This window comes from Micromesistius poutassou (genome assembly GCF_964030765.1).
Source record: "Micromesistius poutassou genome assembly, contig: SCAFFOLD_259, whole genome shotgun sequence".
NCBI classification, from domain to species: domain Eukaryota; kingdom Metazoa; phylum Chordata; class Actinopteri; order Gadiformes; family Gadidae; genus Micromesistius; species Micromesistius poutassou.
This window is the reverse complement of record NW_028180030.1, coordinates 47,401-66,755: the sequence shown is the minus strand read 5'-3', so window position 1 is coordinate 66,755 and position 19,355 is coordinate 47,401. Positions and strand designations below refer to the sequence as shown.

The window sequence follows — 19,355 nt, the reverse complement described above, 5'->3', positions numbered from 1 at the left end:
TAACATGGGGTCTCTGTGTTAGATGCTGCTGCTGTCCCAGGACTATGGGAAGCACCTCCTGGGTGTGGAGGACCTCCTCCAGAAGCACAGCCTGGTGGAGACGGACATCTCCGTCCAGGCCGACCGCGTCCGCTCCGTCAACAACAACGCACAGAAGTTCGCCGAGGACTCGGAGGGTGAGGCCCAGCCCCGACGCAGACCCCCCCAGCCCCGACGGCCCCCCCGGTCTGACCGGTCACTAACCCCCCCCCCCCCCCCCACACCCCCCCTCCCCCCAGGCTACCAGCCCTGCGACCCCCAGGTGATCCGGGACCGCGTGGCCCACATGGAGTTCTGCTACCAGGAGCTGAGCCAGCTGGCGGCCGAGCGCCGCGCCCGGCTGGACGAGTCCCGGCGCCTCTGGAGCTTCTTCTGGGAGATGGCTGAGGAGGTGGGGGGGGGGGGCATGAGTGGGTGAAGGCAGGGTGTGTGAAGGGGTGAATGCAGGGTGTGTGAAGGGGTGAAGGCAGGGTGTGTGAAGGGGTGAATGCAGGGTGTGTGAAGGGGTGAATGCAGGGTGTGTGAAGGGGTGAATGCAGGGTGTTGGTGAGAGGGTGAGGGCAGGGTGTGTGAAGGGGTGAATGCAGGGTGTTGGTGAGAGGGTGAGGGCAGGGTGTGTGAAGGGGTGAATGCAGGGTGTTGGTGAGAGGGTGAGGGCAGGGTGTGGGTGAGGGGGTGAGGGCAGGGTGTGGGTGAGGGGGTGAGGGCAGGGTGTGGGTGAGGGGGTGAGTATTGCCTCAGTGAGTGAAGCTGTGATGCCGCTGTGCTGCAGGAGGGCTGGATCCGGGAGAAGGAGCAGGTGGTGTCGTCGGAGGACTGCGGGAAGGACCTGACGGGCGCGGTGCGTCTGCTGAGCGGGCACCGCGCCCTGGAGGACGAGACGGTGGGCCGCGCCGCCCACCTGGCCGCCACCGTCCGCCAGGGGGAGGCGCTGGTGGCCGACGGACACTTCGGCGCCGACAAGATCAGAGAACGCATCCGGGACATCCAGGTAGGAGACACACCTGGACTCACACACACTCAGCACACACACACGCTGTCACCGCTGATGACATGGTGACCATGGTAACGCCTCCCCCCTGCAGGAGCAGTGGGCGGCACTGGAGCATCTGTCTGCAGTCCGGAAGACAAGCCTGCAGGACGCATGCAACAAACACCAGTTCCAGGTACACACTGTAACACACACTGTAACACACACACTGTAACACACACCGTAACACACGCACTGTAACACACACCGTAACACACGCACTGTAACACACACCGTAACACACGCACTGTAACACACACCGTAACACACGCACTGTAACACACACCGTAACACACACACTGTAACACACACACACACGTAACACGCGCACTGTAACACACACACACACACACACACACACACTGTAACATACACACTGTAACACACACACACCGTAACACATGCACTGTAACACACGCGCTGTAACACACACACACTAACACACACACTGTAACACACACACCGTAACACACACACACTAACACACACACCATAACATACGCACTGTTACACACGTGCACTGTAACACACACCGTAACACATGCACTATAACACACACACTGTAACACACACACTAACATATGCACTGTAACACACATGCACTGTAACACACACTGTAACACACACACTGTAACATATGCACTGTAACACACGTTCACTGTAACACACGTGCACTGTAACACGCGCACCGTAACACACACACATCGTAACACACGCACTGTAACACACACACCGTAACACACGTACTGTAACACACACACCGTAACACACACACTGTAACACACACATCGTAACACATGCACTAACACAAACACATCGTAACACACGCACTGTAACACACACACACACACACACACACGCACACACTGTAACACACACACTGACACACACATCGTAACACACGCACTGTAACACACACACACACACACACCGTAACACACACACCGTAACACACACACACACACCGTAACACACGCACTGTAACACACACACCGTAACACACACATCGTAACACACGCACTGTAACACACACACCGTAACACACACACCGTAAAACACACACTGTAACACATACACAGTAACACACACACACACACACACTGTAACACACACTGTAACACACACCGTAGCAGCAGCACCCTGTTTGACCTCCTCGTCTCCAGGCGGATGCGGACGACATGGACACCTGGATGCTGGACGTTCTGCGCATTGTGTCCAGCGTGGACGTGGGCCACGACGAGTTCTCCGCTCAGGCGCTGGTGAAGAAACACAAAGACGCCGCAGAGGAGATCGCCAGCTACCGGCCCGCCATCGCCTCTCTGCACGAGCAGGCCCGCACGCTGCCCGGCCCACAGGCCGCCGCCCCCGAGGTAGGACCCCTACACCCACCACTGGAACCAGTAGGACCACCACTAGAACCACCACTACACCCACCACTGGAACCAGTAGGACCACCACTAGAACAGGTGGAACCACCACTACAACCACCACTAGAACCATTAGAACCACCACTACACCCACCACCGGAACCAGTAGGACCACCACTAGAACAGGTGGAACCACCACTACAACCACCACTAGAACCATTAGAACCACCACTACACCCACCACCGGAACCAGTAGGACCACCACTAGAACAGGTGGAACCACCACTACAACCACCACTAGAACCATTAGAACCACCACTACAACCACCACTAGAACCATTAGAACCACCACTACAACCACCACTACAACCATTAGAACCACCACTACAACCACCACTAGAACCATTAGAACCACCACTACAACCACCACTAGAACCATTAGAACCACCACTACAACCACCACTACAACCACCACTAGAACCATTAGAACCACCACTACAACCACCACTAGAACCATTAGAACCACCACTACAACCACCACTACAACCATTAGAACCACCACTACAACCACCACTAGAACCATTAGAACCACCACTACAACCACCACTAGAACCATTAGAACCACCACTACAACCACCACTAGAACCATTAGAACCACCACTAGAACCATTAGAACCACCACTACAACCACCACTACAACCACCACTAGAACCATTAGAACCACCACTAGAACCATTAGAACCACCACTACAACCACCACTACAACCACCACTAGAACCATTAGAACCACCACTACAACCACCACTACAACCACCACTAGAACCATTAGAACCACCACTACAACCATTAGCCCCAGACCAGTAGACCCACTAGGCACCGACCAGCAGGCCCACTAGGGACCAGTAGACCCACTAGGGACCAGTAGACCCACTAGGGACCAGTAGACCCACTAGGGACCAGTAGACCCACTAGGGACCAGTAGACCCACTAGGGACCAGTAGACCCACTAGGCCCGGACCAGTAGACCCACTAGGGACCAGTAGACCCACTAGGGACCAGTAGACCCACTAGGGACCAGTAGACCCACTAGGGACCAGTAGGCCCACTAGGCTCGGACCAGTAGACCCACTAGGGACCAGTAGACCCACTAGGGACCAGTAGACCCACTAGGGACCAGTAGACCCACTAGGGACCAGAAGACCCACTAGGGACCAGTAGACCCACTAGGGACCAGTAGACCCACTAGGGACCAGTAGACCCACTAGGGACCAGCAGGCCCACTAGGGACCAGTAGACCCACTAGGGACCAGAAGACCCACTAGGGACCAGTAGACCCACTAGGGACCAGTAGACCCACTAGGGACCAGTAGACCCACTAGGGACCAGTAGACCCACTAGGCCCGGACCAGTAGACCCACTAGGGACCAGTAGACCCACTAGGGACCAGAAGACCCACTAGGGACCAGTAGACCCACTAGGGACCAGTAGACCCACTAGGCCCGGACCAGTAGACCCACTAGGGACCAGTAGACCCACTAGGGACCAGTAGACCCACTAGGCCCGGACCAGTAGACCCACTAGGGACCAGTAGACCCACTAGGGACCAGTAGACCCACTAGGGACCAGCAGACCCACTAGGGACCAGTAGACCCACTAGGGACCAGTAGACCCACTAGGGACCAGTAGACCCACTAGGGACCAGCAGACCCACTAGGGACCAGTAGACCCACTAGGGACCAGCAGACCCACTAGGGACCAGCAGACCCACTAGGGACCAGCAGGCCCACTAGGCCCGGACCAGCAGACCCACTAGGGACCAGTAGACCCACTAGGCCCGGACCAGCAGACCCACGCTGTGTGTGTGCAGGTGGCGGGCCGGCTTGCGGGCATCGAGGAGCGCTACCAGGAGGTGGTGGAGCTGAGCCGGCTAAGGAGGCAGGCCCTGCAGGACGCTCTGGCCCTCTACCGCCTGCGCAGCGAGGCGGGCTCCTGCGAGGCCTGGATCGAGGAGAAGGAGCAGTGGCTGAGCAGCATGGAGATCCCCGAGCGGCTGGAGGACCTGGAGGTGGTCCAGCACAGGTGAAGCACACCCTGAGGAGCCCGTCAGAGGAGAACGTTAGAACATCCTCACAGTGAGGGAACATAGGGGTTAGGTTGTGTTGTTAGAACACATTCTGATCATCAGAGCCCCTAGCGCCCAGACCGACCACACCGGCCAGACCAGCCCAGGCCGACCACACCGGCCAGATCAACCCAGACCGACCACACCGACCAGATCAGCCCAGACCGGCCAGACCGGCCAGACCAGACCAGCCCAGACCAGCCAGACCGACCACACCGGCCAGATCAACCCAGACCAGCCAGACCGACCACACCGGCCAGATCAACCCAGACCGACCAGACCGACCACACCGGCCAGATCAACCCAGACCGGCCAGACCGACCAGACCAGACCGACCAGCCCAGACCCAGACCGACCAGACCAACCAGACCAACCAGACTGGCCCAGTCCAACCAACCAGACCAACCAGCCCAGACTGCCCAGACCAACCAGACCAACCAGACTTCCCAGACCAATCAGACTGGCCCAGACCGCCCAGACTGCCCAGACCAGCCCAGACCCAGACCTACCAGGCTGGCCCAGGCCGACCAGACCGGGCCACATCTGGGTCACCCCCTCCCACGGGCCAGGCTAGGCCAGAGACTCCCCCATGTAGGTCCTGTGTGGTCTAGTCCCTGCTCTAACTCACACCACCTCCCCCTCTAGGTTCGAGAGCTTGGAGCCGGAGATGAACAGCCATGCGTCTCGCGTTGCCGTGGTGAACCAGGTTGCTAGGCAACTGCTCCACAGCGGCCATCCTACTGAGACGGAGATAAAGGCCCAGCAGGACAAACTCAACACCAGGTAAGGTGCTCTCTCTCGGGTCCTCTGTGTGACCTGCCGCTGTCTTCCTGTAGGTCCTCATCACTGATCGGATCAGATCCCGAGGTGAAGGCTTGGTGGGCGGCGACAGGCCACGAAAAGTTCCTCTGGTTAACACAATGTTCATCATCTCATGACACGCTCATTAAGACCCGCTCGTTAAGACATGCTCTTTAAGACACACCCATATAGCTCGTTAGGACACACTCGTTAAGAGCCACTGACCACGCCCTCCCAGGTGGAGCTCCTTCAGAGACCTGGTGGACCAGAAGAAGGAAGCCCTCCAGTCAGCGCTGGGCATCCAGAACTACCACCTGGACTGTAACGAGACCAAGTCCTGGATCAGAGAGAAGACCAAGGTACCAGGACCACTGTGTATACTACTACTATACTACTGCATCTTCTAGCAGCACTGAGGAGGGTAATACCACTAGGTCCGTAGTACCACTAGGTCAGTAGTACTACTAGGTGTGTAGTACCACTAGTTGTGTAGTACTACTAGGTGTGTAGTAAAACTAGGTCAGTAGTACCATTAGGTCAGTAGTACCTCTAGGTCCCAGTACTCAGTGGTACCTCTAGGTCTGCAGTACTCAGTAGTACTTCTAGGTCGGCAGTACTCAGTAATACTCAGTAGTACCTCTAGGTCGGCAGTACTCAGTAGGACTCAGTAGTACCTCTAGGTCCCAGTACTCAGTAGTACCTCTAGGTCCCAGTACTCAGTAGGACTCAGTAGTACCTCTAGGTCCCAGTACTCAGTAGTACCTCTAGGTCCCAGTACTCAGTAGTACCTCTAGGTCGGCAGTACTCAGTAATACTCAGTAGTACCTCTAGGTCAGCAGTACTCAGTAGTACCTCTAGGTCAGCAGTACTCAGTAGGACTCAGTAGTACCTCTAGGTCCCAGTACTCAGTAATACTCAGTAGTACCTCCAGGTCCCAGTACTCAGTAGGACTCAGTAGTACCTCTAGGTCTGCAGTACTCAGTAGTACCTCTAGGTCGGCAGTACTCAGTAATACTCAGTAGTACCTCTAGGTCAGCAGTACTCAGTAATACTCAGTAGTACCTCTAGGTCAGCAGTACTCAGTAATACTCAGTAGTACCTCTAGGTCCCAGTACTCAGTAGTACCTCCAGGTCCCAGTACTCAGTAGGACTCAGTAGTACCTCTAGGTCTGCAGTACTCAGTAGTACCTCTAGGTCCCAGTACTCAGTAGTACCTCTAGGTCCCAGTACTCAGTAGTACCTCTAGGTCTGCAGTACTCAGTAGTACCTCTAGGTCCCAGTACTCAGTAGTACCTCTAGGTCCCAGTACTCAGTAGTACCTCTAGGTCCCAGTACTCAGTAGTACCTCCAGGTCCCAGTACTCAGTAGGACTCAGTAGTACCTCTAGGTCTGCAGTACTCAGTAGTACCTCTAGGTCCCAGTACTCAGTAGTACCTCCAGGTCCCAGTACTCAGTAGGACTCAGTAGTACCTCTAGGTCTGCAGTACTCAGTAGTACCTCTAGGTCCCAGTACTCAGTAGTACCTCTAGGTCCCAGTACTCAGTAGTACCTCTAGGTCCCAGTACTCAGTAGTACCTCCAGGTCCCAGTACTCAGTAGTACCTCCAGGTCCCAGTACTCAGTAGTACCTCTAGGTCCCAGTACTCAGTAATACTCAGTAGTACCTCCAGGTCCCAGTACTCAGTAGTACCTCTAGGTCAGCAGTACTCAGCAGTACTCAGTAGTACCTCTAGGTCAGCAGTACTCAGTAGTACCTCTAGGTCCCAGTACTCAGTAGTACCTCTAGGTCCCAGTACTCAGTAGTACCTCTAGGTCCCAGTACTCAGTAGGACTCAGTAGTACCTCTAGGTCCCAGTACTCAGTAGTACTCAGTAGTACCTCCAGGTCCCAGTACTCAGTAATACTCAGTAGTACCTCTAGGTCCCAGTACTCAGTAGGACTCAGTAGTACCTCCAGGTCCCAGTACTCGTCCTGCGTGCCCCCAGGTGATCGAGTCCACCCAGGAGCTGGGGAACGACCTGGCCGGGGTGATGGCTCTGCAGAGGAAGCTGACGGGGATGGAGCGGGACCTGGCCGCCATCGAGGACAAGCTGGGCGGCCTGAGCACGGAGGCAGAGCGTCTGGCCGCCCTGCACCCGGAGCAGGCCCAGGGCCTCCGGGCCCAGGGGGTGCAGCTCTCCACCGTCTGGGACGAGATGAAGGTACCTCCTCTGGGCTGAACTCCTCCATACCGGGGCCCGTACGGTGGGACCTGTCTCACCCTCCGTCTCCTCCCTCTGTCTCCTCCCTCTGTCTCCTCCCTCCTCCCTCTGTCTCCTCCCTCTGTCTCCTCCCTCCTCCCTCTGTCTCACCCTCTGTCTCCTCCCTCCTCCATCTGTCTCCTCCCTCCTCCATCTGTCTCCTCCCTCTGTCTCCTCCCTCTGTCTCCTCCCTCCTCCCTCTGTCTCACCCCTCTGTCTCCTCCCTCTGTCTCCTCCCTCCTCCCTCTGTCTCACCCTCTGTCTCCTTCCTCTGTCTCCTCCCTCTGTCTCCTCCCTCTGTCTCCTCCTTCTGTCTCCTCCCTCCTCCCTCTGTCTCACCCTCTGTCTCCTCCCTCTGTCTCCTCCCTCCTCCCTCTGTCTCCTTCCTCTGTCTCCTCCCTCTGTCTCCTCCCTCTGTCTCCTCCCTCCTCCCTCTGTCTCCTCCCTCTGTCTCCTCCCTCTGTCTCCTCCCTCCTCCCTCTGTCTCCTTCCTCTGTCTCCTCCCTCTGTCTCCTCCCTCCTCCCTCTGTCTCCTTCCTCTGTCTCCTCCCTCCTCCCTCTGTCTCCTTCCTCTGTCTCCTCCCTCTGTCTCCTCCCTCCTCCCTCTGTCTCACCCTCTGTCTCCTCCCTCCTCCATCTGTCTCCTTCCTCTGTCTCCTCCCTCCTCCCTCTGTCTCCTTCCTCTGTCTCCTCCCTCTGTCTCCTCCCTCTGTCTCCTCCCTCTGTCTCCTCCCTCCTCCCTCTGTCTCCTTCCTCTGTCTCCTCCCTCTGTCTCCTCCCTCTGTCTCCTCCCTCTGTCTCCTCCCTCTGTCTCCTCCCTCCTCCCTCTGTCTCCTCCCTCTGTCTCCTCCCTCCTCCCTCTCTCTCCTCCCTGTGTCTCCTCCCTCTGTCTCACCCTCTGTCTCCTCCCTCTGTCTCTTCCCTCTGTCTCCTCCCTCCTCCCTCTGTCTCCTCCCTGTGTCTCCTCCCTCTGTCTCCTCCCTCTGTCTCCTCCCTCCTCCCTCTTCCTCCTCCCTCTGTCTCCTCCCTGTGTCTCCTCCCTCTGTCTCCTCCCTCTGTCTCCTCCCTCTGTCTCCTCCCTCCTCCCTCTTCCTCCTCCCTCTGTCTCCTTCCTGTGTCTCCTCCCTCTGTCTCCTCCCTCTGTCTCCTCCCTCCTCCCTCTGTCTCCTTCCTCTGTCTCCTCCCTCTGTCTCCTCCCTCCTCCCTCTGTCTCCTTCCTCTGTCTCCTCCCTCCTCCCTCTTCCTCCTCCCTCTGTCTCCTCCCTGTGTCTCCTCCCTCTGTCTCCTCCCTCTGTCTCCTCCCTCTGTCTCCTCCCTCCTCCCTCTTCCTCCTCCCTCTGTCTCCTTCCTGTGTCTCCTCCCTCTGTCTCCTCCCTCTGTCTCCTCCCTCCTCCCTCTGTCTCCTCCCTCCTCCCTCTGTCTCACCCTCTGTCTCCTCCCTCTGTCTCCTCCCTCTGTCTCCTCCCTCCTCCCTCTGTCTCACCCTCTGTCTCCTCCCTCCTCCATCTGTCTCCTCCCTCTGTCTCCTCCCTCCTCCCTCTGTCTCACCCTCTGTCTCCTCCCTCTGTCTCCTCCCTCCTCCCTCTTCCTCCTCCCTCTGTCTCCTCCCTGTGTCTCCTCCCTCTGTCTCCTCCCTGTGTCTCCTCCCTCTCTCTCCTCCCTGTGTCTCCTCCCTCTGTCTCCTCCCTCTGTCTCCTCCCTCCTCCCTCTGTCTCACCCTCTGTCTCCTCCCTCTGTCTCCTCCCTCCTCCCTCTTCCTCCTCCCTCTGTCTCCTCCCTCTGTCTCCTCCCTCCTCCCTCCTCCCTCTCTCTCCTCCCTGTGTCTCCTCCCTGTGTCTCCTCCCCCTGTCTCCTCCCTCCTCCCTCCTCCCTAGGACACTCTGAAGACGAGGGAGGAGTCTCTGGGCGAGTCCAGCAAGCTGCAGCAGTTCCTGCGGGAGTTGGACGACTTCCAGTCGTGGCTGTCGCGCACGCAGACGGCCGTGGCGTCGGAGGACATGCCCCACACGCTGGGGGAGGCCGAGAAGCTGCTGGCGCAGCACGAGGGCATCCACAACGAGATCCGCAACTACCAGGAGGACTACCAGAAGATGAGGGACATGGGCGAGGCGGTGACCCAGGGACAGACCGACGCGCAGCACATGTTCCTGCGCCAGCGGCTGCAGGCGCTGGACACCGGCTGGAACGAGCTCAGCAAGATGTGGGAGAACCGGCAGAACCTGCTGGCCCAGTCGCACGCCTACCAGATGTTCCTCAGGGACACCAAGCAGGCTGAGGCCTTCCTCAACAACCAGGTACCACCATAGTACCACCATAGTACTACCATAGTACTACCAACACAGAGTAAAACAACAAGCAGGCTGAGGCCTTCCTCAACAACCAGGTACTACCATAGTACTACCATAGTACTACCAGAGTACTACTATAGTACTACCAACACAGAGTAAAACAACAAGCAGGCTGAGGCCTTCCTCAACAACCAGGTACCACCATAGTACTACCATAGTACTACCATAGTACTACCACAGTACTACCATAGTACTACCATAGTACTACCAACACAGAGTAAAACACCAAGCAGGCTGAGGCCTTCCTCAACAACCAGGTACCACCATAGTACTACTATAGTACTACCATAGTACTACCACAGTACTACCATAGTACTACCAACACAGAGTAAAACACCAAGCAGGCTGAGGCCTTCCTCAACAACCAGGTACTACCATAGTACTACCACAGTACTACCATAGTACTACCATAGTACTACCAACACAGAGTAAAACACCAAGCAGGCCGAGGCCTTCCTCAACAACCAGGTACTACCATAGTACTACTACAATATGACCATAGTAGTACCATAGTACTACTATAGTACTACCAGCATACAAATACTACTATAGTACTCCCAGCATACAAATACTACTATAGTGCTACCTACATACAAATCCTAGGTTCTCCCTGACCACGGTCCACTCCTAGTACCCTGTACTACAGCCTCACAGGGCCATCCCATAATAGGGCTGGTACTGGTTGTGCTGTGACAGGAGTACGTCCTGGCCCACACGGAGATACATCCCATAATAGGGCTGGTACTGGTTGTGCTGTGACAGGAGTACGTCCTGGCCCACACGGAGATGCCCGGCACGCTGCAGGGGGCGGAGGCCTCCATCAAGAGGCAGGAGGACTTCCGCACCACCATGGACGCCAACGAGGACAAGATCGTGGGCGTGGTGGAGGGGGGGCGCCGTCTGGTCGCCGACGGCAACGTCAACGGCGAGCGCATCCAGGAGAAGGTGGACTCCATCAACCAGAGGTGAGGGCTGAGACGGCCACTTCCTGTCGGGCTGGGGGACGGCCGTAGCTACTTCCTGTATGGGTAGAGGTGTTTACTTCCGGTATGTTGTGAGCGTCTTATGTTCCTGTGTATCCACTGTGTATTACTGTGTAGAGACTGTGTATTCTTGTATATTGAATATATGGTTATTTACTGTGTACTGTGTGTGTTGTGTTCTGTGTACTGTGTACTGAGTGTGTGTTGTGTACTGTGTACTGAGTGTGTGTTGTGTACTGTGTACTGAGTGTGTGTTGTGTACTGTGTACTGAGTGTGTGTTGTGTTGTGTACTGTGTACTGTGTACTGAGTGTGTGTTGTGTTGTGTACTGTGTACTGAGTGTGTGTTGTGTTGTGTACTGTGTACTGTGTACTGAGTGTGTGTTGTGTTGTGTACTGTGTACTGTGTACTGAGTGTGTTGTGGGTTCCAGGCACCAGAAGAACCAGGGTTCTGCTACTGACCTTCTGATGAAGCTGAAGGACAACCGAGATCTCCAGAGGTTCCTCCAGGACAGTCAGGAGGTACATGTGTTTGTGTGTGTATATAACCTGTGTATAACCTGTATATAACATGTTTAACCTGTATATAACATGTGTATAACCTGTATATAACGTGTGTGTATATAACATGTGTATGACATTTTCATAACATGTGTGTGCAGCTGTCTCTGTGGGTGAACGAGAAGATGCTGACGGCCCAGGACATGACCTACGACGAGGCCAGGAACCTCCACAGCAAGTGGCTGAAACACCAGGCCTTCATGGCTGAGCTGCAGGCCAACAAGGAGTGGCTGGAGAAGATAGAGAAGGTAGGACCAGTGGGACCAGTGACAGACCATGGGGCAGACCAGTAACAGACCAGGGGGCAGACCAGTAACAGACCAGGGGGCAGACCAGTAAGCGACCAGGGGGCAGACCAGTAACAGACCAGGGGGCAGACCAGTAAGCGACCAGGGGGCAGACCAGTAACAGACCAGGGGGCAGACCAGTAAGAGACCAGGGGGCAGACCAGTAAGCGACCAGGGGGCAGACCAGTAACAGACCAGGGGGCAGACCAGTAACAGACCAGGGGGCAGACCAGTAACAGACCAGGGGGCAGACCAGTAACAGACCAGGGGGCAGACCAGTAACAGACCAGGGGGCAGACCAGTAACAGACCAGACCAGGGCTGCCACTAGAGGCTGGTTGTATGGAGGTCCACTGGGCAGCAGGGAGGCTCTCTGGACCAGGGGGAGAGGATGTAGGATGGGGGAACTGGGATATGACTCAGAGGAACTTTAGAAACCAAACTGAGGCTGTGAAGAGGAGACGGTTTGGGCTGGAAGGACCGGTTGTCCTTCTGGTCCAGAAGAAATCTGGACTAGGAGCCAACTGTTTGGCTCCTAGTGAATATTTAGTGTTTGGTTGAATACACTCGATCATACATAACATGACATACCTCCCTCCCTCCATCCCAGGACGGACTGGTCCTGATCTCGGAGAAGCCGGAGACAGAGACCATGGTGCACGAGCAGCTGGGGACCCTGCAGACCATGTGGGCGGAGCTGGAGTCCACCACCCAGACCAAGGCCCAGTGTCTGTTCGACGCCAACAAGGCGGAGCTGTTCACCCAGAGCTGTGCGGACCTGGACAAGTGGCTGGGCGGCCTGGAGGGCCAGATCCAGTCCGACGACTACGGCAAAGACCTCACCTCCGTCAACATCCTGCTCAAGAAGCAGCAGGTCAGCTCCCTGTGATTGGCTAAGGGTGCTCAGGGCCCGCCCCCCTGCTGGCCTGGACCTGTAGTAGTACCTGCAGTAGTATGTGGATTAGTACCTTATTAGTACTAGTGGGGTCAGCCTGTCTGACAGGTGTTCACCCTGTCAGATACTACTGCAGGTACTACTACCCCTGGTTTTCACCACCCTGGGTGACAGGGTGAACACCACCCTGCCTGACAGAGGGTGGTGTTCAGCCTGTCTGACAGAGGGTGGTGCTCAGCCTGTCTGACAGAGGGTGGTGCTCAGCCTGCCTGACAGAGGGTGGTGCTCAGCCTGCCTGACAGAGGGTGGTGCTCAGCCTGCCTGACAGAGGGTGGTGCTCTGCTCTCCAGATGCTGGAGTCCCAGGTGGAGGTGCGTGAGCGGGAGGTGGGGGAGCTGCAGGGGCAGGCCCAGGCGCTCCGTCAGGAGGGGAAGGACGGCGAGGAGGTGGACGGCCAGCGCGACGGCGTGGAGAGGAAGTTCATGGCTCTGCAGGCGCCGCTGAAGAAGAGGAGGGAGAACCTGATGGCCTCGCGCGAGATCCACCAGTTCAACAGAGACGTGGAGGACGAGATCGTAAGGCCGGCCGGACGCCTCACATCTGTCCTCTGATGGCGTTCACCGGAGGACAGATGGTGTCCTTCAGAGGACGTCCTCTGAAGGACACCATCTGTCCTCCGGAGGATCCACTATTGTAGTCCCTTATCTTAACAGTTCCCTCATTCTTTTGGAATCAAATGGTATATTTAAGCCCTGAGGCGATCCCCTCAGGGCTCGATGTGACGTAGCACCCCCACCTCAGCCCTGTCCTCCCTGTGCAGCTGTGGGTGGAGGAGAGGATGGCTCTCGCTACGTCCACCGACCACGGGAACAACCTGCAGACCGTCCAGATGCTCATCAAGAAGAACCAGGTACAGAACCAACAGACAGGCCGCTGCTCAGCTGGTCCGCCCCTCTGTGTGACCTCTGTGACCTCTGTGTGACCTCTGGGTGACCTCTGGGTGACCCCTGACCTCCAGACCCTGCAGAAGGAGATCGCAGGCCACCAGCCGCGCTACGACGACATCTTCCAGCGGAGCCAGCAGGTGGTCCGGGGCGACGGCCCCGCCGCCCAGCTCACGCGCCGCCGCCTGGACCAGCTGCGGTCGCTATGGCAACAGATGCGGGAGGAGACGGAGCGGAGGCACGGCCGGCTGGAGGAGGCGCGCCACGCCCAGCAGTACTTCTTCGACGCGGCGGAGGCCGAGGCCTGGATGAGCGAGCAGGAGCTCTACATGATGTCAGAGGAGCGGGCCAAGGTGGGCGGGGCAGGAAGTGTTTCATACTGATGGGCTACCCAACAGGAAGTGGGTTATACTGTTAGCGTATCAGTCTCTCGCTGCTGGACAGACGTGTCACCACTCCGTCAGGAGTGTTGGGGAGTCTTGATGGAGTGTATTTTGATTGAGCTGACTCCTCCCCCAGGACGAGCAGAGCTCGGTTGCCATGGTGAAGAAGCACCAGATCGTTGAGCAGGCGGTGGAGGATTACGCCGACACGGTGCACCTGCTGTCCCAGACCAGCAGGGGGCTGGTGGCCCAGGGCCACCCCGAGAGGTACCGCCCCCCTCAGGGGTACAGCGGGGGGGGGGGACCAGCTGGCTGTCGCCTTGCATGGTCGACTCCGCCGTCGTGTGAATGTGTGTACGAACGGTTGTGAGCTAAATTCCCTGAATAAGAGTGTGTGTGTGTGTGTGTGTGTGTGTGTGTGTGTGTGTTGTCCGCTCTCTGCTGCCACAGGAGGCTGTGGTATGGTATTAGACCAGTGGCCTGGATGTCCTGTGTATGATGCATAAAGACTGTCCTCCCCTCCCCTGTGCAGCGAGCGCATGGGCATGCGGCAGGCCCAGGTGGACAAGCTGTACGCTGGCCTGAAGGACCTGTCTGAGGAGCGCCGCGGGAAGCTGGACGAGCGCTTCCGCCTCTTCCAGCTCAACCGCGAGGTGGACGACCTGGAGCAGTGGGTCGCCGAGAGGGAGGTGGTGGCCGGCTCCCACGAGCTGGGCCAGGACTATGAGCACGTCACCGTACGTCCAGCTAGCCTAGCCCGTAGCCTAGCACATAGCCTAGCATGTCACCGTATGTCCAGCTAGCCTAGCACGTAGCCTAGTATGTCACCATAGGTCCAGCTAGCCTAGCACGTAGCCTAGCATGTCACTGTACATCCAGCTAGCCTAGCACGTAGCCTAGCATGTCACCATAGGTCCAGCTAGCCTAGCACGTAGCCTAGCACGTCACCGTAAGTCCAGCTAGCCTAGCAGGTAGCCTAGCACATCATCGTAAGTCCAGCTAGCCTAGCCTATAGCCTAGTACGTCACCGTAGTTTCAGCTAGCCTAGCCTGTAGCCTAGCATGTCACCGTACGTCCAGCTAGCCTAGCACGTAGCCTAGCATGTCACGTAGGTCCAGCTAGCTTAGCCCGTAGCCTAGCACGTAGCATAGCACGTCACCGTAGGTCCAGCTAGCCTAGTCCGTAGCCTAGCCCGTAGCCTAGCACGTCACCTTAGGTCCAGCTAGCCTAGCCGTAGCCTAGCACGTAGCCTAGCATGTCACTGTATGCACATCTATAATAACATGTAGCCTCTGATGCAGCCCACAGGTCATGCAGGTCCACCTAGCAGTAGCATGTAGCCTATAATGTAGAATAGCAGGTCCCTGTAGGCGCACCTCATATTGCTAGTGGTGCTAGCACTAGTAAGTAGCATCCTCTGCTGTCCATGTAGCCTGTTCTCTAGCAGCAGGGTGACCCCATCCTGACCCCTGACCTCTGACCTCTAGATGCTGCAGGAGCGTTTCCGGGAGTTTGCTCGGGACACGGGGACGATCGGCCAGGAGCGCGTGGACGCGGTGAACCGGCAGGCGGACCAGCTGATCAACGGGGGCCACGGCGACGCGGCCACGGTGGCCGAGTGGAAGGACGGGCTGAACGAGGCCTGGGCCGACCTGCTGGAGCTCATCGACACGCGGACCCAGATCCTCGCCGCCTCCTTCGAGCTGCACAAGTTCTACCACGACGCCAAGGAGGTCCTGGGCCGCATCGTGGACAAACACAAGAAGCTGCCTGAGGAGCTGGGCCGCGACCAGAACACCGTGGAGACGCTGCAGAGGAAGCACTGCACCTTCCAGCACGACATCCAGGCCCTGGGCACCCAGGTACACATTACATATACATTATATATACACTATATACACACTATATACATTATATAAGCACTGCACCTTCCAGCACGACATCCAGGCCCTGGGCACCCAGGTACACATTACATATACATTATATATACACTATATACACACTATATACATTATATAAGCACTGCACCTTCCAGCACGACATCCAGGCCCTGGGCACCCAGGTACACATTATATATACATTATATATACATTATATACACACTATATACATTATATAAGCACTGCACCTTCCAGCACGACATCCAGGCCCTGGGCACCCAGGTACACATTATATATACATTATATATACATTATATACACACTATATACATTATATAAGCACTGCACCTTCCAGCACGACATCCAGGCCCTGGGCACCCAGGTACACATTACATATACATTATATATACACTATATACACACTATATACATTATATAAGCACTGCACCTTCCAGCACGACATCCAGGCCCTGGGCACCCTGGTACACATTACATATACATTATATATACATTATATATACACTATATACACACTATATACATTATATAAGCACTGCACCTTCCAGCACGACATCCAGGCCCTGGGCACCCTGGTACACATTACATATACATTATATATACATTATATACACACTATATACATTATATAAGCACTGCACCTTCCAGCACGACATCCAGGCCCTGGGCACCCAGGTACACATTACATATACATTATATTGTGGAAATTGTGATTTATACATTACATAATATACATATAAAGTCTCACCTCTATATACATAATATATACACTATATACATTATATCATTATATATTCATTATATACACTATATACATTATATATACACACTATATATACATAATATATACATTATATATTGTTATATATGTTTTATAAAATTATATTTACTATATATATTATATATACATTAAATATACATTATATACACTATATAGATTATATATAAGCAGCACCTTCCACTAGGGGTGTAAATATTAATCGATTTGTATCGATTAATCTATCTGTATCGATTAATCGATTATACAGCCGACGATTCGATGCATTTTTATTATTATCTTTTTACAGTGAATAGGCTCATTGCCGTACTAGACCTGCACAGTGAGCACTAAAGTGTGTATAGAATACTGTTTCTGTATTCTCAATAAAAGGTAAAAAAATATATTTTTTGTTGATTTTTTTGATAGATATTACCCCTACCTTCCACCCGGGCAGGGTGAAGGCTTTATCTGCACCGGTTGTTTCAACAAGTGTAACTTTTACTTTGAAGAGCGGTACTTTGACTGAGGCTTTTACTTTGACACTGCCTCCAGGTGAGGCTGCTGCAGGAAGACGCCGTGAGGCTGCAGTCGGCCTACGCTGGAGACAAGGCCGACGACATCCAGAAGAGAGAAGGAGAGGTCTGTCTTCCTCTTAGCTAACCACCTCCACCAACCTCATTCAACTACCTCCACCAACTACCTCTACCTCCACCAACTACCTCTAACCACCTCCACCAACCTCATTCAACTACCTCTAACTACCTCCACCAACCTCATTCAACTACCTCGAACTACCTCTACTAATTACCTCGAACTACCTCTACTAATTACCTTGAACTTATCCAACTAACCACCTCACTAAACTAACTATTAAACCAACAACCCCTCACTTACTAAACTAACCACCTCATTAAACTAACCACTCCAGTGTGTTTAGATGGACCTGAAGACATTTTGATGACATCACACAGGTGACATCATACATGCTGTCCCAGGGGTCCTTAGATCAAGACCTCAGACATGGGACTCTGCACCGATAGGATAACCCCACTCCTCTCCAACCAATCCTAGTCTCCTTCTGCCCCCCCCCCCCCTCCCTGCGCCGTTCATTCTGTGCTGTTGATTGGAAGCTGATGGTTGGAAGCTGAGAACCAATCAGAATGGGGTCTGACACCAGCGGGTCGGAGCAAACCATAATCTCCCCAAATCCAAACCATGAGAGCTTTTAGTTTCGGTGTTATCTCTAAACTAGGCGTTCGCTGCGCGTGTCCAGCCGTTCCTTCAGTGGACGACTGTCCTGTTCCCCATCACAAGACCAGCCCCCAGGTTCTGATTGTAAACAGAACCCGGTTCTGTTAAAGCTGAGAGGTGGTACTAGAAGAGGCTCCCTGATGATGTGTTAAAGTGCTGTCGTTGTGTTTTGACCACCACGCCCCCCAGAGGCGAGAGCGAGAGGTGAGACTTTAACTCTCATGTATCCCAAACCCATTGGCTTTGCAATCATTTTAATTTGGAGGACTATATTATATTATATATCTACGGTCTATATATTCTTTTGTGATATGCAGTATTATGACTAAAATGTTGCGAATAGCATTTTAGTATTAAGTTTGTGGTAGTTTCTGCCTTTCAGTATTGCAGTAACATTTTGTTTCTGAAATACAGAAAAAATCCAAACACACACAACTCATTTCCCCAATGAATCCTCAAAGTCCCTAGAAAGCAGCAAACAGATGTGTTTAGTGTCCCAGGTCGGCGCCGGTCCACTAAAACAGCTGGTAGTTAAGATCCCTCTTTCATTTCTTTGCTGGGCTGCTCGACTCGTTCCAAATCTCCCACATGGTTTTTGCTGCTAGCCAGATGCTCGCAAGCTGGCTAACTGGGTGCTAGTAAACACCTCCGCAAAAACTACTCCTCCCGCTCCTATGGTTCTGTTACTACCAAGGACACCTCTGCTGCAGAGGTTCCCTTGAGAAAGTGGCCTTGAATGTTGCATGGTTGACGCCGCCGTCTGACTTGGTGTAAAAGCAGTCAAAGTCAAAGTGTTTTATTGTCATTTGTTCAGAAAACGCAGGGTCATTCTGTACATTGAAATTCTTATTGACCTGGCAGGCAAACAATACATAGTAGGCATAATAGATTAACAAAAGAGATACGAATAAATATATTAAAAAAAAGAAAACAATGTGGTAAGAATAGCAACATAATAAAATATATATAAGAAAAAGTATACATAATAAAAATATATAATAAAACAAGAACACTATCAATAGTTTAAGAGATTAAGAAGGAATGAAGGAAACATGACTACAGCAGGAAGGTGGTTTACTGTCTGGACAGCTAGATCATGGTCAGCTAATGTTTGGCTAGAGGCTAGTCATGGCTAGCTAATGTTTTGCTAGTGACTAGCTCATGGCTAACTGATGGCAGCAACCCTGGGTTCTAGAAGGTTCTAGAGGGGTCTAGAGAGTCCTGTTCTTGTGTTTTCTGGTTCTAGAGGATCTCAAAGAGGTCTGGTTAGCTTCTAGAGGGTTCTGAGGGCTCTTGTCGGTTCAGGTTCTAGAGGGTTCTGAGGGGTTCTGGTGGGTTGTGGTTCTAGAGGGTTCTGGTGGGTTGTGGTTCTAGAGGGTTCTGAGGGGTTCTGGTGGGTTGTGGTTCTAGAGGGTTCTGGTGGGTTGTGGTTCTAGAGGGTTCTGAGG

At 54.2% G+C, this 19,355-nt stretch overlaps 1 protein-coding gene across 1 annotated transcript in view; it reads left to right on the top strand.

Annotated features, from left to right (window-relative positions):
- The window catches only part of LOC311371195 (spectrin beta chain, non-erythrocytic 1-like), a gene marked incomplete at its 3' end in the record, with an annotated part of 40,144 nt that overhangs the window by 15,972 nt on the left and 4,817 nt on the right, over positions 1 to 19,355 (top strand). Inside the window, exons 13-33 of the mRNA XM_084489398.1 lie at positions 23 to 176; positions 279 to 430; positions 812 to 1,030; positions 1,125 to 1,205; positions 2,233 to 2,439; positions 4,304 to 4,515; positions 5,204 to 5,341; positions 5,598 to 5,718; positions 7,344 to 7,559; positions 9,473 to 9,892; positions 10,709 to 10,911; positions 11,361 to 11,451; positions 11,592 to 11,738; positions 12,387 to 12,650; positions 13,022 to 13,246; positions 13,492 to 13,581; positions 13,690 to 13,968; positions 14,135 to 14,265; positions 14,531 to 14,735; positions 15,486 to 15,860; positions 17,209 to 17,295. Of these exons, the coding sequence (XP_084345524.1) occupies positions 23 to 176; positions 279 to 430; positions 812 to 1,030; positions 1,125 to 1,205; positions 2,233 to 2,439; positions 4,304 to 4,515; positions 5,204 to 5,341; positions 5,598 to 5,718; positions 7,344 to 7,559; positions 9,473 to 9,892; positions 10,709 to 10,911; positions 11,361 to 11,451; positions 11,592 to 11,738; positions 12,387 to 12,650; positions 13,022 to 13,246; positions 13,492 to 13,581; positions 13,690 to 13,968; positions 14,135 to 14,265; positions 14,531 to 14,735; positions 15,486 to 15,860; positions 17,209 to 17,295 (4,017 nt within the window). The remainder of the gene's footprint in view (positions 1 to 22; positions 177 to 278; positions 431 to 811; positions 1,031 to 1,124; positions 1,206 to 2,232; positions 2,440 to 4,303; positions 4,516 to 5,203; positions 5,342 to 5,597; positions 5,719 to 7,343; positions 7,560 to 9,472; positions 9,893 to 10,708; positions 10,912 to 11,360; positions 11,452 to 11,591; positions 11,739 to 12,386; positions 12,651 to 13,021; positions 13,247 to 13,491; positions 13,582 to 13,689; positions 13,969 to 14,134; positions 14,266 to 14,530; positions 14,736 to 15,485; positions 15,861 to 17,208; positions 17,296 to 19,355) is intronic.